Consider the following 17,918-nt stretch of genomic DNA (forward strand, 5'->3'; position numbering starts at 1 on the left):
TAAATGGAACATTAAAACGGAATACTATCTACATAGTGAACAGATATAGTAGTAAAGAGAGCAAAAAAATGCTTGAATGTTATATACCATCCTTGGGATAGATAATAATCTAACTGAATATTAGTATTTTATTTATTTTACAGGGACAGAAAATGTTTCATTATAACATTATACCTGTTCTATGGTAACATCTTAGAATAAAATAACAGGTCACACATTACTGAGCTATTTTACAGATAAGAAAATGAAAATGCACAGAACTTTCCCGAGATTATACCACTAAGAAAATTCAACTAATAATACTATTGTTTGTCATAATTAACTACACTGTTCCAGTGCTTTAGAGGCTCAATATTGTCTTACCTGTCGGGAGCCATTACTCTGAGCTGAAACATTACTGTGAACACTGTAATGGGGGAAAAAATAAAGAAAAAATTACCGTGGGTACCTAAAACTAAGAATGTAAGATGTCCAGAAAACATCTGCTTTTACAGGCAAATACTTGCTTTTCTGCTCATTTGCTATTTCCATATACCTATATTCTACTTGTGCTTTAGATATATACTTCACTACTAATCTTGTTGATTCATTGGACAACACCTGTCAAAGACAACAAAATAAAACCAACAGCACAAATGATCCCTTAAATTCAAGGCATTCAGCACAAACACCCACATAACCTTACCCATCACTTCTTTTATATATTCCTACCCTCTCAAGATTTTCTGGTGTCAGCAGTAGCTTAGCATTTTATAACTCAAAAGGCCTTAGTATAAACTTAAAGTTAGAAACTTCTCTGCATACCCTTCTCCTCCAAATGATTTAAAATATGTTTTAAAATTTTTAGTTTAGGCTGCACTCATTCCTCTCCCACTCCCGCAAAAAAGCACTTAAAAAACTCAGCATATAATGCAACAAAATAAATAGAAACAAACCTCAGAACAACTAAAAAGAAGAACAAATATTCAATGAAATAAGAACTGAAATATGAGATACTAAAACACAGAATAAGGCAAATAAAAGAGTTTACTGACTTCAGACCTTCTAACATAAGCATAACTAGTATCCTGAGGTAAAAAGTTCAACTAAGGTAACTGAAAATATATTCAATGTTATAAAAAAATTCCTTGACAGTGAGAAAATAATCTACAGATTTAGCAAGAACACTGTGTTCCAGGGAGATGAGATACAGAATTAAATACATTCAATTCCTTATTGTTATATTACTGACTTTCAACAATAAGGAGAGAATACTTCAGGTACCCTAAGGAGATTTAAAAGCACTTCACTGCCAGCATCAGGTTGGCACAGAATTCTCCATGGCAACACTCAAAGAACACTATACCCAGACAAGACGTCATTCTAGTAAAAGGAAATGAGCAAAGCTTCACAAACACAAAACAGACTGTGAATACACGATCCAGGAGCCTTTCTTAGGGGAGTGAGAACAAAACAAAAGTATCTGATGATGAAAGACAACCAATTAAGAAAGAACTCAAGAATTAAGAGACCTTGCTAAAAGGCTGGGTGAGAAGGAATAACCCATTCTACACACCCCCATTTTTTATTAACCACATCTCTGTTACAAGTTAAGTCACCAGAATTTGCACCTCCACTACCTGCGTTCTAATTCAAACCGCGCCACTAGCTCTGCTCTCTGAACTGCAGTTTCCTCACTCGCATGGGACTCGCATTAGGGGATCGAATAAATGTTAGCAAAGCACAAAAAACAATGACAAATAAAACTAACCAACGACGAAATCTTTAAAAAAAACATCTTGTTTAGCGTAGATCTATTGCCAAGGCTGGTGTAAAGAATATACTTATCTGGCACAATTTCTTTTACTAACCTTGTTGTTCTTCCCAGGATACACTGCTCTGTATTAAGTAACTCATAACCCCACATTAATGAAACCTCCTCCAACCTACTTTGTACAGAAATTAGACTCATTACGCTATGGCCCCAGGGGTTATGCTCTGAAGCTTCTCCTTGAACTGGGAATAAGTCCAGTAGGTGATAAGTAGAAGATGAAGAATAACATGAGAAAAAAGCTCTGATGATAAGTGATGATCACCGGATTCTAGCTCCCTGTTCTAAAACAATTTGAAACGCAGGAAGCACTATTTTCTCATAATTACACTTATTCTTTCACTTCCACTAATATGAAGGGAACAAATACTTCCGTTACTGACCAATCCAAGCTTCCCTTTTGAAGGACTGTCTGCAATAACGGACCCATTTTGCTCTTGCCCCCTCTACGCATCATCTCCTCCACCATTTCTTTTCCTCTCTCTTCTGTCTTCAAGACTGCCCACTAAGCCTGTACAAGAAGTACTAGTAAGTGAAAAGTGAACTGTCCTTTAAAATGTCACCTCTTTCTAAGATACTTTATGTTAGTCAAGACTCACAGGGAGTAGTTAGAAAGAAATGAAAGAGTACAAGGAAAACTAACATCAGCCAATTTAAAAACCTGTTATTCAAGTAAGCAGAGTACAAAGTCAAGAAGCTTTTTAGGTCAAATAGTTGTGCTTTTTCTAACAGTACCGTTTGCCATGGTTCGCTGGAGCAAACCTGTTCATGTGAACAGAACTCTGAGGGCAGGAGTGAAAGGGCATTCCTGCCAGCGCAAGCTCAGGTTCTCTCAAGCAATGTTAGGAGCAGGGCTCAATAACCTTCAGGAGAGTGGGTCCCCCTCTGAACGTCATTCCTAAAAATTATTCTAACTAAAAAATAATAAAGGATCATTGCTATTAAATACTCCATTTTTGCTGTGTTTTAAAGAGCCAAAAAGCATCAATCAAGATGACACAATAGGGCTTCCCTGGTGGCACAGTGGTTGAGAGTCCGCCTGCCGATGCAGGGGACACGGGTTCATGCCCCGGTCCGGGAAGATCCCACATGCCGCGGAGCGGCTGGGCCCATGAGCCGTGGCCACTGAGCCTGCGCGTCCGGAGCCTGTGATCCGCAACGGGAGAGGCCACAACAGTGAGAGGCCCGCGTACCGCAAAAAAAAAAAGATGACACAATAAAATTTACTTATTAAAGTTAAAGTAATCTCAATGCTAGGAGATTATATAGTCAGTCATTACTCACTCTTTGGTCAGAAATCTGTATTTCAAAAAAATTTAAAGGAGGACAAACTTCTGCAAATAAAAGCCTTAATTTTTCAACTACGTATCATCGCTTGAATGCTTTGTTTACATTTCTGCTAACTTCATCAGGGAATCTTCTTCACTTTAAGCTCTAACATTCTGTCCCAGCCTCCTTTTCAGGAAAACAAGACATGATTCATTAAACAAACAAATAAAATACTTTAAAATATACAGAACCCCTCTAACATTTCTCCACCATTCTTCTTTTTTTTTTTTTTTTTTTGCGGTACGCGGGCCTCTCACTGTTGTGGCCTCTCCTGTTGCGGAGCACAGGCCCCGGACGCGCAGGTCCAGCCGCTCCGCGGCATGTGGGATCTTCCTGGACCGGGGCACGAACCCGCGTCCCCTGCATCGGCAGGCGGACTCTCAACCACTGCGCCACCAGGGAAGCCCTCCACCATTCTTCTTAAAAGCACAGTTTAAAAATTAACTCCAAGAAAAATTATAGTGTATAGCCCAGAAAAGGCAGAAAATTTTGTTTTTTACCTAATTAAAAATTCACGGAACTTCCCCGGTGACACAGAAGAATCCGCCTGCCAATGCAGGGGATGTGGGTTCGAGCCCTGGTCCAGGAAGATCCCACATGCCGCGGTGCAAAGAAGCCTGTGAGCAACTACTGAGCCTGCGTTCTAGAGCCCGCGAGCCATGACTACTGAGCCTGCGCATCACAAATGCTGAAGCCCGCGCGCACAGAGCCCATGCTCCGCAACAAGAGAAGCCACCGCAGTGAGAAGCCCATGCACTGCAATGAACAGTAGCCCCAACTCGCCGCACCTAGAGAAAGCCCGCACGCAGCAACGAGGACCCAATGCAGCCAAAAATAAATAAATAAATAAGTAAATTTAAAAATAAAATAAAAATAAAAATTCACGATGGACAGAATCCCTCACACTTCCTCTCTCCTCTACCCACTTATTTATTTTTAACAGCTTCCTGACCGCTAAAGGGACTTCAGGGGAATCCTTAGTCAAAAAGCAGAGTGATTTTGTGATTAAGTCACTAATCACAGCCTGGCTTTAATGGCTCTCTAAGTAGAAAAAAACCCAAAACCAAATAGGACACCTCCAGCTGAGGCTCACCCTACTCAGTACCCGAAACAAACGACTTCTCCTTTTGAAGAAGCTCTAGTTATACTGACACATCTCCATACAGGAGTGTAGACACTGTTTTAACAAAAACTAGATTTGTGAGTATGTCTTGAATCTCACAGTTTACCAGGCATTCCAGGAGGCTTTGGTACAACAGTGGTTGAGAAGCATTACATGAAACTCCACTCTGTAATATACACTATTAATACTGATTCATCAGAAGGAGGACTTGGACAACAGTGACTGCAGGACAACAGCAGACCCTCTCCCCAGCAAAACAAACATGTAGCTGCTGAAAGTTATTCTTTAAAAAAGTCATTAAAAGGCATACATCAAGTGGAGAAACATTTATTTAAGAAAATCTAGTACCTTTTAAAAAATCTGATCTAAAAAAACAAAACAAAAAAGTTCCTAGAGAATGAGAGGAGCATTTTTTTGTGATAAAATAAAACAATTATAAATAATACATGCACCTAACAAAAAGCCCCAAATACACGAAGCACAAAGAATTGAAGGAAGAAACAGACAACCGAACAACAATAATTGGAGACTTCAATAGTCCACACCAAATAATGGAGAGAACTAAGCCAAGATCCGTGATGAAACAGAAGTGAACAACAGTAAAAACCAAGCAGACCTAACAGACATTCATAGGACATGACACTCAACAGCAGAACAGACATTCTTCTCAATTGCACAAGGAACATTTTCCAAGATGAACTACATGCTGGGACATAAAAGAGGCCTCAATAACTGTAAAGGGATCAAAGTCATGTGAAGTACATTCTCTAACCACAATGGAATAAATTACAACAAACAAAAAAAAGGGGAGAGGGGAAAATTTAAGCTACAAACGTTGAAATTAAGCAACACACTCCCAAGTAGCCAACGGGTCAAAGAAGAAATCACAAGAGAAATTAGAAAATAATTTGGGATGAATAAAAATGAAAATACAATATACCAAAACTTATGAAATATGATTAAAGTGGTGCTTGGAGAGAAATTAATAGCTATAAATGTTATATTAAAAAAGAATACAGGGCTTCCCTGGCGGCGCAGTGGTTGAGAGTCTGCCTGCCGATGCAGGGGACGCGGGTTCGTGCCCTGGTCCGGGAAGATCCCACATGCCGCGGAGCGGCTGGCCCCGTGAGCCATGGCTACTGAGCCTGCGCTCCACAAAGGGAGGGGCCGCAGCAGTGAGAGGCCCGCGTACCGCAAAAAAAAAAAAAAAAAAAAAAAAAAAAAAAAAAAAAAAAAAGGAATACAGATCTCATATACTAATAAACCAATCTTCCACCTAACGACACTAGAAAAAGAAAACTAAACCTAAAGCAAGCAGGAGTGAAATAATATACCAGAGAGAAAATTAATAAAATAGAAAATAGAGGAACAGATAAAATTGATGAAACCAAAAGCTGGTTCTTTGAAAAGGCCAACAAAACTGAAAAACCTTTACCTAGACTGACCAAGTGAAAAAGAAACTCAAATTACTAAAATCAGAAATGAATGAGGGGACATCACCACAAAGCTTATAGAAATAAGGAGGAAAAGAGAATAATATGAACAACTGTATGCCACAAATTAGATAACTTAGATAAAATGGACAAACTCTGGAAAGACACAAACTCCCAAACTGACTCAAGATAGAAAACGAAATATGAATAGATCTACAACAAGACACTGAACTGGAAATTTTAAAACTTGACACAAATGAAGTCCAGGCAAGATGGCTTTAATGGTGAATTCTACCATACATTTAAAGAGTTCTTTACAAAACCTTCCCCCAAAATAGAGAGAAACATTCCCCAACTCATTCTGTGAAGCCAGAATTACCCTGATACCAAAACGAGATGAAGACAGTACAAGAAAACTATAGACCAGTGTCTTTGATGAATACAGACACACAAATCCACAAGAAACCTAGTGAACCAAATCCAGCAACATGTAATATAAAGAAAGACTGTACACCATGACCAAGTGGGATTTCTCCCAGGAATAAAATGAACTGCTTGTGTACAAATCAACCTCTGTTCTCTGAGCTTCCTGTGTGCAAGGGCTACAGTTTATTCATCTTTATATCCTCAGTCACAGGACAATAACAGAAGTACAATATGTCATTCTCATTACGAAAAGCACAGCCACCCAAGCCCACACTTTTTCTTTAAGCTGCTTTACTTTTCTTTCTGTCCGTTTTACCCAGCACTATGATGTGTTTATCTGCTCCCCGCTAGATCCACCGTGCTCAGGGGCAAGTGAGCACTGTGACAGACCTTCAACAGACATTGGTTCAATTAACGATGCAACTACAGAAACGCTAAAACATTCGGTTTTCAACTCCTAAGTTGCAAGACATTACCCACCTGAGTTCTTCAGGTTTTCCTGTACTTGCCGACAGAAAAAAAACAGAAAACATTCCATTAGATTCCTCCAACATGGTAAACTGCTTTACTATTCACAAAAGTAAATCTTGACTCATTGCTTTGTAAGCTGTTTCCCAACTACAGATTTAAAAATCTTCACTTCACAAAAGTGTTCTATGGCTCACGCCATTCAAGTAAATAATGACAATGATCTCCAATTTTTAAGTAAGGCAACAAAATGAGCATACGTTTAAAAAAACAGAACCATCTGCAAGCCTTTAGAGTGAGCTGACAGTGAAAAATCATCAGTGGAGTCTAGGAGGTAACTAAGGGTTTTAAACAAATTGAAATGGTTTCATTTATAGCTACATACTATTTAATTTATAGATACATCAAAAATTATAGCTATAAATCAGTTTTTTAAAAAACTGATACTGCCAACATCAGGTCACGGAAGTTGTTTTTGGATAACTGGTGATGACTCTGACATTGGACATACTTAAAATTCAATCTGTATTTTAATACAAACTCAGATTTGAAACCAAACACAAGTTTCAGCTTACTGGTCAAAGTAAACCATTCTCTGTATTACATAATTAAAGTAACAAACAGCAAGTAACATTTATGAATTTGGAAATGTCTATGTACCATGTACACTGATGATTAATATAAAAACTGTACTTAACAGAACCTTTAATATTATTATAATACATATAAAATAAAAAATTTATTCATCATATACAAATGTTTTAAAAAATATCTGCGGGGATTTAACAGATTATTATGAATGAGATCTGGAAGTCAAAAACGGAGGGAGAATGTTGCTCTAGAGAAGAACTAAAATAGTAAGAACAAAAACTGAACACAAACTCAGCACAGTGTCAGAACTGGGGTTAGCATAAAGTTTGATCTCAGCAACAGTACAGGCAGTTTTCCCCCGTGTATTCTTAAAAACTGATTATGCTAGAACCAAATTCAGTAAAGAAGAGTACTTTAGTTGTCTGGAAAAGACTAAGAGGACCGAGGCAGCCTCCTCTCCAGCCAACAATACCAGCACAGGATGCACTGCCAGGAAGAATAATCCTTTGAAACAGGGCTGCACTTCACCTTGCACTTGCAGAGCTCGTCGAGAATACCGTTTGCTGGGCCTCCTTTCAAAGGATGTTGATCTTCTTGCTTTATTGGTTTTTGTGGTCTGATACTCAGTTTTCCCACTAAAATAAATGAGGCATATTAACAGGAATAAGAGAACTTGAGGCCTACAGTAGTCAGATACACAAAAATGAGAGAAAGTCTACACTGAGGTTCTCCTCAAGAGAACCATCCTGAACTTCCTTCCTGAATGACCTATGAAAAACAGTGTTGACGTCTCTCTTTACCACACCATTCTTTCACTCTTTAGGCTTGTGTGAAAGATGCAACACAAATTATATTGTTTTTTCTTAATCATGCACATCACCTAAGAACATAATAAATAAATTTGAAATATCTGTCCTTTTATGGAACTCCCTTCTCTTTCCCATCCACACTCCTCAATGCAAGATGTACAATTAACTCAAGATTTTCAGTTACTTTTTCTAACTGTGATTACTTTTCAGATCACTTTTCCAGAAATATTAAAACTATTGTCCCACTCACCTTCATTTCCATTTAAATTCTGCTAAGAAAACGCCTCCCCACTTTTAATGTAAGTAGAACAGAAGTTCTCTTGCATGAACCCCACACACAGTGAACATGCCACATTACTGATATTATCCATTCCTTCTTTAAATTACACTGACGGATTCTTGTGACATGCCGAAAACTCACCATCAATAAGCTACTCTGAGGTAAACCAAAACATTTCTAACTTATGACCAACAAACAAGGAGTCTGTAAGAACAATGGAACGTCAGGTTTATAAGGACCAGAAATGTCATCCAGATTAATTTCCCAGTAGTGCATAATACTCTTTTTCTACATGGTATCCAGCTGTTGGATGGAGGCCCCTTAAAACTCGTTATGTGGATTTAAACTGGGGATTAATACATAAAGCAAACGTCAATGTCCATCAACAGGTGAATGGATAAAGATGTGGTGTATATATATATATGTGTATATATATATATATATATATATATATATATACACACACACACACACACACTGGCATATTACTCAGCCATAAAAAAGAATGAAATAATGCCATTTGCAGCAACATGGATGGACCTGGTGGGTATTATGTAAGTGAAGTAAGTCAGACAGAGAATGACAAGTACTGTATGATATCACTTATATGTGGAATCTAAACAATAAAATAAACTAGTGAATATAACAAAAAAGAAACAGAGTCACACATACAGAGAACAAAATAGTGGTTACTAGTGGGGAGGGGCACAATGCGGTAGAGGATTAAGAGGTACAAACTATTATGTATAAAATAAGTAAGCTTAACCAACGTTTTATATAACTATAAATGGAATATAACATTCAAAAATTATAAATCACTATGCTGTACACCTAAAACTTACATAATATTGTAAATCAACTATACCTCAATAAAAAAAACTTTTTTAACTGAAAAAATTGTTAATTACTCCTTAAAAAAAAAGAAAAAAGGAAGAAACAAAAACATCAGGAGGGATATGAAATCCATTACATCATTACAATATTCTCCTGTCTATTCAGGAAATTACAAACAGTAACAATATGTACCACTTTTTCTTTTATTTTGGCCAATGGAAAACACTGGCAAACCACTTCACCTCTCTGTGCCCTAGTTTCCACATCTGTAAAATGAGAAGCTGGGCTAAATTTTCTGGCCCCTATGAAATAATGAAAGGCAGAGCAAGCAGCTATAAACATTCACCTGTATCTAAACCGCGACCCTAATCGAATAAATCCCGATCGGTGAGAACGCTTCTGGACAGGGCCTCGGAGGCGGAAGAAGGCGTGATGCTCCACAGCACACTTCCATAAATGTTTGCACGCTTTGGGGTGATCCAGTCTGAAGACAAACGTATGCTCCTGTTCTTTGCCCTGAGAAAGAAACGCATGTTAACAGAGCTAATTATTAGCTCCAACGGTCCTGTCCCCTCGCATTCAGCTATGAATACAAGCACAGCAAGAGCAAGAATCAAATAATAAAGCATCTAGCTTGCTCCCTGAGACTCTGACACTCTTTAGAGCTACTACATAAAACGGCAGAGTTAAAATCAAGTTGTCCATTTTCTCAGCCAATATAAAGTTATTCCTATTTTCTCTCTACTTACATGATCTCATTTCTCAAAGAGACATAAAATGAGCCTTTATCTGCCACACTTCAGGATAAATGTATAATATAATTTAAAGGTTCATATAAGATCTGGCAACATACGTAACAGCCTTAAAAGTGGCCACATTCTTTATTATAGTAACCATACTCCCAGGAATCTAATTACACTAGTTAACATTCATAGACACTCTTCTAAGAATTTCACATGAATTGCTTCAATGAGTAGATACTATCACTATCTCCATTTCACAGATAAGAAAACTGAGGCTCAAGAAATTAAGCCCAATGTCACAAAGCTACTAAGAGAGGAAACCAGAATTTGAACCTAACCGTTCAGGGTCCAGAGCCTACCTTTGTAACCACTAAGCTATCCTGTATCTCTAGGGGAAAAGACTTTCTCAACACCAAAATTTACACCCAAAGATTTTCTTCACAGTCTCATTTATAATAGTAAAAACCGGCACAAAACCCTAAATGTCCAGAACATGAGAAATGTAATAAAGTAAACAATGATATTATTTACAAACTATACAGAGAGATAAATGAATAAAAGATGAATGAACCAATGCAGTACTGCTTATTCATACTGCAGAATACTATACATGGGTTAAAGTGAATGAACTAGGTCTACCTGTTTAGGCAAAATAAGCAAGCTGCAAAAGAAACCCCACCCTAATACATATGTATATTATATATAATATATACGTAGATTTATAAAACATTCTACCACATTTCATGATGTGGTTATATTTACAACAGGTTAGAAGACATGAGAATGATACCCTGCGAGAATGAGGAAGAAAGAGAGAAGCTATGGCTCAGACCTTAGCTGTATCAAACAGAACTTCTTGAATGAGACAAGCAGCACACGACCCAACAGAAAAATCAACAACAGGCATAAGCACGCGCTTCATTAGAAAGACTATCCAAACATCCAATAAATATATAAATAAGTGTTAAACTGAAGCAGTCATCAGAGGAATGCAAACTAAAGCCACAAAATGATTCTACTACCAGAATGGGTAAAATGAGAATGAGAACTCCAAACACAAGGCAAAGAATAAACGGAACTCTCAGACACTCCGGGTGGGAGTGCAGCTGAGTGTGTAGACAGGCTGGCAAACAGTGTGGCGGCCTCCACAACAGCCAAACACACGCACATGCCAGGGCTCAGGGCAGCACTCTTCTTACTAGCCAAAAATTAACAGCAACTCAAATGTCCATCAACAGCAGGATGGATAATACTAGTGCATTCACAAAACTGAATACTATATAACAGCAGGAATGCACCAACTATAACCACCTGCTGCAGCAGGGGTGAAAGCTCACAGCTACAGCCCTGAAATAATACAGAAGCAAGACACAAAGAGAACAGTCAGCCAGGTTCCATTTACATAAAGTCCAAAATATAAGCAAAAACTAATCTCTGGTCTTAAAGCCAGGCCAGGAGAGTGGTTACCCTTGGGGAACTGTACCTGTGGGGCGGAGCACAGGAGAAATTTAATTCTGCTGCAATTCTGTTTCCTCATCCTGGTGCTGGTCATACAAGTATACGTAAGAATTCAACACAAGCTGTACATTTATTTTTACACTTATCTGAATGAATGTTATACTTCAATGAAACTTACCAACAAAAACTACACATAGAAAAAACCATGAGAAAATAGATAACCTCAAAACAGGGAAAAGCTTTCTATGACACAAAACCCAGAAGCCATGAAAGATTAATAAATTCACCTATTTAAAATTTCTTAAAGTGCATGACAAAACCCACAATAAGCACTGTTGAAAGAAAAACAACTATTAGATAAAATATTTATAATGTCTGTGACAAAGGGCAAGACCTATAAGAAAAAAGCCAATAACCCAAAAGAAAAATGGGCAAAGGAATAGACAGTTTAGAAAAAAGGAACTCAAGTAACTCAAATGTATGAAGAGATGCTCAATATCACTCATAATAACAGAAATAAAACGTAAACCTACAATGAAATTCCATTTTTTACCTTTCAGATACAAATGTGTTTAATTCCTTCTCAGGAAATAGGCCTGTACACTAAAAACTATGCAAGCTGGTAGGACCTCTCTATATCCAGGACAAATGCACATAACCATTCAACCCCACAAATCCCCTTCTAGGAAATTATCCTACAGATACCTGCCAGTGTACAAATTAATTATATACAGTGAATAAAAGAGTGAATGTCAATTAGTTGAGAACTGATTAAATAAATTAGAGTACACCATACACTAGAATACTATGCATTTTAGTTTGCTTTTATGAGAATGAAGAACAACTTTAGGTACTGACGTAGAAAACATTCCAAGTTAGAACATAAAGTTTAAAAAGGATAAGCAGAGAACCCTGTATTATAAGTATGGCAACCTCTGCATAAAAAAGAATTGAGGGGGACTTCCCTGGTGACGCAGTTGTTAAGAATCCACCTGCCAATGCAGGGAACATGAGTTTGAGCCCTGGTCCAGGAAGATCCCACATGCTGTGGAGCAACTAAGCCCGTGCACCACAACTACTGAGCCTGCGTGCCTGGAGCCTGTGCTCTGCAACAAGAGAAGCCACCGCAATGAGAAGCCCGCGTACCACAATGAAGAGTAGCCCCTGCTCACCGCAAATAGAGAAAGCCCACGCGCAGCAACAAAGACCAAATGCAGCCAAAAATAAATAAATTAATTAAATAAATTTAAAAAAAAAGAACTGATATATACATTTGCTTATATGTATCCTCAAAAAGATATCCAAGAAGCTAATACTATATTAGATCAAATCTAAAATGCTATCAATTGTGAGATGCACAAGTATTTTATGACCCAGTAAGAACAGGTATCACCCATTAAATTATGACCATATTTTCTTATCACACAGAACTGTATTTTATTCTTCTTGAACGATTCCTTTAGATTTAGATACAAATATCATTTAATCGCATCTGTGCTTACATAAAAAGGAAAATATTTGTAAAATAGATTGCTTTTAGATGTGAAATCTGTCGCTTCTGAATCATTTTTAACTCATTTGTTGATAACATAATGATCATCTGTGCCATCAAGAGATTTCTTTTTAAAATGCTCTCTTATTGTCTCTGATTTTCTTCCAACTTGTGTGATAGGGCAATCCTTTGCGTGCATCTCAGTAATATAACTTAAAACTTTCAAAAAACTTGTAACTGCTTCATCTAATTTTCAGGATCTTCTTTTTTTAGGTTCTGCTAAGTGGCACTACTCACACTTCACTGTGCAAACAAATCTTTTTAACATTTCCCCTATTTCCTTTTATTTGTATCCATCTGTACGTATATTTCAAATTTATTACTTTGCATGCAGTAAAATTACTTTTTAAAAATTTACTCACAATTCTGTGGGTTTTGAAAATGCAGAGGATCATGCAACCACCACCAAAATCAGGATACAGAATAGTTCTCTCACCCCCTCCAAATTCCCCGTGCTGGTCCTTTGTAGTGAAGCATCTTCACACCGCCAGTCTCAAAGGATCAGTGAGCTATTCTCTATTCCTACAGGTTTGCCTTTCCTAGATTGTCATATAAATGGAATCATACAGTCATAATATTTTTATTATAAATTTATTTCATTTATTTATTTTTGGCTGCGTTGGGTCTTTGTTGCTGTGTGTGGACTTTCTCTAGTTGCAGCGAGCGGCGTCTACTCTTCCTTATGGTGCACGGGCTTCTCATTGCAGTGGCTTCTCTTGTTGGCAGAGCACCGGCTCTAGGCATGCAGGCTTCAATAGTTGTGGCACACGGGCTCAGTAGTTGTGGCTCGCAGGCTCTAGAGCGCAGGCTCAGTAGTTGTGGCGCATGGGCTTAGTTGCTCCGCGGCTTGTGGGCTCCTCCCGGACCAGGGCTCGAACCCGTGTCCCCTGCATTGGCAGGTGGATTCTGAACCACTGTGCCACCAGGGAAGCCCCAGCGGGAGGATTCTTAACCACCGGGTCACAAGGGAAGTCCTGAGTCGGGCTTCTTACACTTAGCATAATTCATCTGAGAAGCATTCGTATTGTTAAGAGTTTATCAATTAGGAACTAGATTTAACTGAAAAAAAGATAATCCTTAGTACAGAAGGCTTTATTAAAGAATATTATTAGGTAGATCTTTTTGATTAATCTTTTTGATCAGGGACTAAAGCCATTTAAATATAAATTTTTATATATTTGAGATATACTGTCAACAAAGGAACAAGAGAAGTCTTTTATTTAATCTTTAACCTTAAAGACAGAAAACTATAGTTTTAGGATGGTATGACCTAAAGCAGGAAATTACTTAAGTTATTAATTACACTAAGTTTCTGTTCTATGGCTCTATAAAACAACATGTGTTCCCCCTTTTAGAGCCTTAAGTTACCACATAACACAGTCACTGTTAAATATGTAATACAATATAATTCCTACCTGATCATCATCTTCTACAACCACCAAGGTTAGTTTATTCTTCTTAAAATCCAATCTGGTTATCTTGGGCCTATAACAATATGAGAGTAACAGCCGGATTTCAATAAATGTTCTCTGAATTTAAAAACTTTGTTGTTACTTCAAGCATATTAATCATCTAACTTCTGAATTGAAAGCTGGATAAGAGGGTAAACATAACCTGCACTGCCCAGCAAAAAAGTCTCCAATCTAAAAAATAGTTAAGGTAACAGAAAAAAAATTTTCAAAAGCAATACCTTCGGCAAAATTTCTGCTGCACATATGTAAGCCATTGAAAATGTTAAGGAAAAAAGAAAATGAAGATATATCTATATATCATATATATTCATGGGCCCCTAACTACGGTGGAAGAGATTCTCCAAGCCTAATGCCACAGTAGCAGCACAGGAACTGGATATAGGAAAGACTATAAAGCTTTTTAAAAGGCATAAAAAAAAATTTACTCATCTTCAACTCTATTTTCTATAGCAATTTTGATTAAAGACATCTTTAATTTAAGAAATAAAAAAATTTTTAAACTTCACTTTATGGCCCACTTTCCATCTCCCACCTGTACAAAAATCCTAAGCAACCTACCAAACTTATCTCTGTACTTCTATGAACTGTGAATGTGAAAACAACATGACTCTCACTCTCACTAATTTTTAAATATAACTTATCTAAAATAGAATTGTAAAACAGAACTTGTTTACAAGAGCTGTACTAAAACAGTAAGTAAATAAAGAAGTATAACAGGAGGGGAGAATCTAGCATTTAAGTGTAACAAATACTTACACAGTGCCTAGTAAGTGTCGGGTACTCTACTAAGTGTTTTACATGTATTAATTCAATTGATTCTTATGAGGTAGTACAAATGATGCTTTCCTTATCTCTCTACCTGGAGCGTTCTCTGGCCATGAAGGATGCTCCACCTGCCCAGTGGGCAAGCTGGAAGGCTCAGAGGGTTCACATTTAAGGACTAGAGAAATACATAACACAGCTTTCTCACCCAAGGGACAAGTATAAAGGTGTTACACTCAAGTGTCCCAGGGAATCTCTAGGAGGTACAAAAAAAAATGAAATACTATCTTCACCTTTCTGAGGGAAAATAATTTTCACCCTAAAATTCCATTCTCAGCCCAGTTATCAAGAAAGCATAAGAGAAGAATAAACCATTTTAAGGCATCAAAGGATTCAAATAATTTACCTCGTACACCCTTTTCTTAGGCATTACTAGAGGATGTATCAGAAAAACAGAAGGAAAGACAAGAAAATATGGAAGACGACACAGATTCATAACTGAGAAAATGGGAAAACAAAGTCCCAAGATAAAACCTGGAGAGCAGCCTGGAAGAGTCAACAGTTCCAACTGGAAAAGAGTCAGCTCAGGCAACCCCGGAGGATTTGAAAAAACTCAAGGAGACAAAGGGAGGTCATTTAAAGAGATGTGTGGGTGCATGAGAGCCAAGAGCTCCAGGAAAACAAAGGAAACATAATCCCAGTTGTGAGTTCAAGGATTTCAGGGCTGATGAAGAAAAAGACAGGAGCAGGAGACAGCAGCACTGAACAGCAGGGCTCTGCTGAGGGGTCCCTTCAGGCCGCAGACCTTCCAGAGGAAGCGGCCCAGGGCTCCCACCTGGGAGGGGAGGAGGGTAAGGGAACTCCCAGGAGGGAGGAAGATCAGAGAGGCAGGGGAATTCCACGTCTAGGGCTTGGCATCCAGTGGCAGGGGGACAGGTCTCTGAGCCACAGAGCTCCGAAGAGCAGGAGAGGTCTGGGGTCTCTTACAGCTACAGGATTTGCTTATCCACGGCTAGCAGATGTGAAGTGCAGTTTGCAGTGAGATATGCAAAACCAGGCATGCTCTGAATGGCTAAAACTACACTTGTTGGGCTGTATTTAAAGCAACTGAATGTGTAAGAATTTGAGTTTGGCACTGGCAGGCTCTGAGCTAAGGGTCCTGGCGTGCTATGAAGAAGTAAACAACTGATATCCAACAGCCAACTTCAGCCCATGTATATAACCCAGGCTACTACTTAGCTCCACACTGGTTCTGACAAACACATAATAATATAAACACTATTTCCTGATTTTCAGCTTTTAGAAACAACCAGACAAAACCTGAAGAACTTAATTATGGTTATGAAATCCAAGTAATATCTACCCTTGATGTAAAAGTAACATGAAATATAAGTTAGAAGTATGGATGACAGAAGCTGGGACCCAGGAAGAGAAGCACAGCTCTAAAGGAGGGTAAAAGTATTACTATCTCTTTCACACAAAAGGGGCGGGTGGGTGGGGAGTAAAAGACCGTGAAACAAAGCACACTCAAGACAGCAACATAACTGTGGGACGGAGGGAGTGGCCATGTGAACACTTAATACACAGAACTAGATGCTATCTATGTTAAGGCATGTATTTTGACATACCTTGAAATTAATGGAAAATGCAACTAGAAGACTTTAAAAAATTGCCTCGGGGGAGAAGACTTAAAGACGAACAGGAGGATGACAGGAGATAGCTGCAGTTCACTTCCAAGCTTGCCAGAACTATTTCCAAATTCTGCTTTCTGTACTAACTTCATATAAGTGTTTCTATTCATTAAAAAAATAAAACAACAAAAATTATCTTTGACATTAACTCTGCTTACCAAAAAAATAAGCCAATTTTGGTCTCTCCTTCAAAAACAAGGACTCCTGTTGGGGTCAGTCCCAAACTGTAGTCATTCCCGTCTCTGGCCTAATTTTAGGGGAGCAACATGTGTTAGCTTTATCTGAATAAAACAGGTTTCACATTTTCACACAACTGCTTAATTTTCTTTTCATATTGAATTATATTAATTACATACAGACTAGTATTAATATGAAGGTATTTTCAACAATTAAAGAACCCAAAATCACATTCTCAGGAAACTTCATGCATATTGATAGACACTATAGTTTTAAGGTATGTCTTCATTGGAAATACATAGTGATTAACTGCCACGACAAAGAAAGCTTTCCAGAGTCTTCCCAAATTCTAGTCACTATTTAAATCACAGATTTTAAAAAAGACTGCCTTTCTGGGAAAATTTAGCTTCTTAAACTAAAAATAACAAATCACTACATAAGCTGTACTAGACTACAGCTTATCAAAGTCCTCTCAAGCTACAAATTTTTAACTTTACTTTCTAAATTATTTTCATTTTTACAGAGCCTACTCAGCTTACATGATAAAAGATGAAATGAATATGAAGTGAAAGAATAAAAAGTGGGTTAAAAAACAAAAAAAACCGCAACAGCAACAGCTTAAAACCAAAGACATACCTTTTTGGAGATTTTGGCTGTTTCTCCTCTCTCTTATAAGGAATTTCTGTGTGAGACTCCCATCATTCAGTATTTACCCTCAATCTTCATAACCACTCATCCAAAGCACCCGGTGTTAGCCCCTGCAAACTCCACACTCCCCCTCACACTGAAAGAATCCATAATCACCTTGAGTCTTGAAGGAATAACGCTTTTAAGAAGTATCACCACACAGTGCTTACCTTGACCACATGCATATCAACCCCATACATTTCTAGCCACTTGGCTTTATTCAGATAATTGGTTTCAGCTTGTGCTGGTGTCTGACCTCTGAAATTGAAAAAA

At 37.9% G+C, this 17,918-nt stretch overlaps 1 protein-coding gene across 11 annotated transcripts in view; it reads right to left on the reverse strand.

Moving 5' to 3' along the window:
* The window catches only part of EPB41L5 (erythrocyte membrane protein band 4.1 like 5), a 145,001-nt gene that overhangs the window by 83,279 nt on the left and 43,804 nt on the right, over window positions 1-17,918 (reverse strand). For 10 of the 11 annotated variants that reach the window (XM_032637605.1, XM_032637604.1, XM_032637599.1 and 7 more), the window contains 7 exons: window positions 17,816-17,903; window positions 16,940-17,028; window positions 14,272-14,341; window positions 9,450-9,619; window positions 7,709-7,815; window positions 6,602-6,620; window positions 364-406 (listed from right to left, as the gene is read on the reverse strand). In XM_032637605.1, coding sequence (XP_032493496.1) covers window positions 364-406; window positions 6,602-6,620; window positions 7,709-7,815; window positions 9,450-9,619; window positions 14,272-14,341; window positions 16,940-17,028; window positions 17,816-17,903 — 586 coding nt within the window. The remainder of the gene's footprint in view (window positions 1-363; window positions 407-6,601; window positions 6,621-7,708; window positions 7,816-9,449; window positions 9,620-14,271; window positions 14,342-16,939; window positions 17,029-17,815; window positions 17,904-17,918) is intronic. The other variant, XM_032637600.1, reaches the window with a different exon arrangement.

Source organism: Phocoena sinus, chromosome 7 (genome assembly GCF_008692025.1).
Source record: "Phocoena sinus isolate mPhoSin1 chromosome 7, mPhoSin1.pri, whole genome shotgun sequence".
NCBI classification, from domain to species: domain Eukaryota; kingdom Metazoa; phylum Chordata; class Mammalia; order Artiodactyla; family Phocoenidae; genus Phocoena; species Phocoena sinus.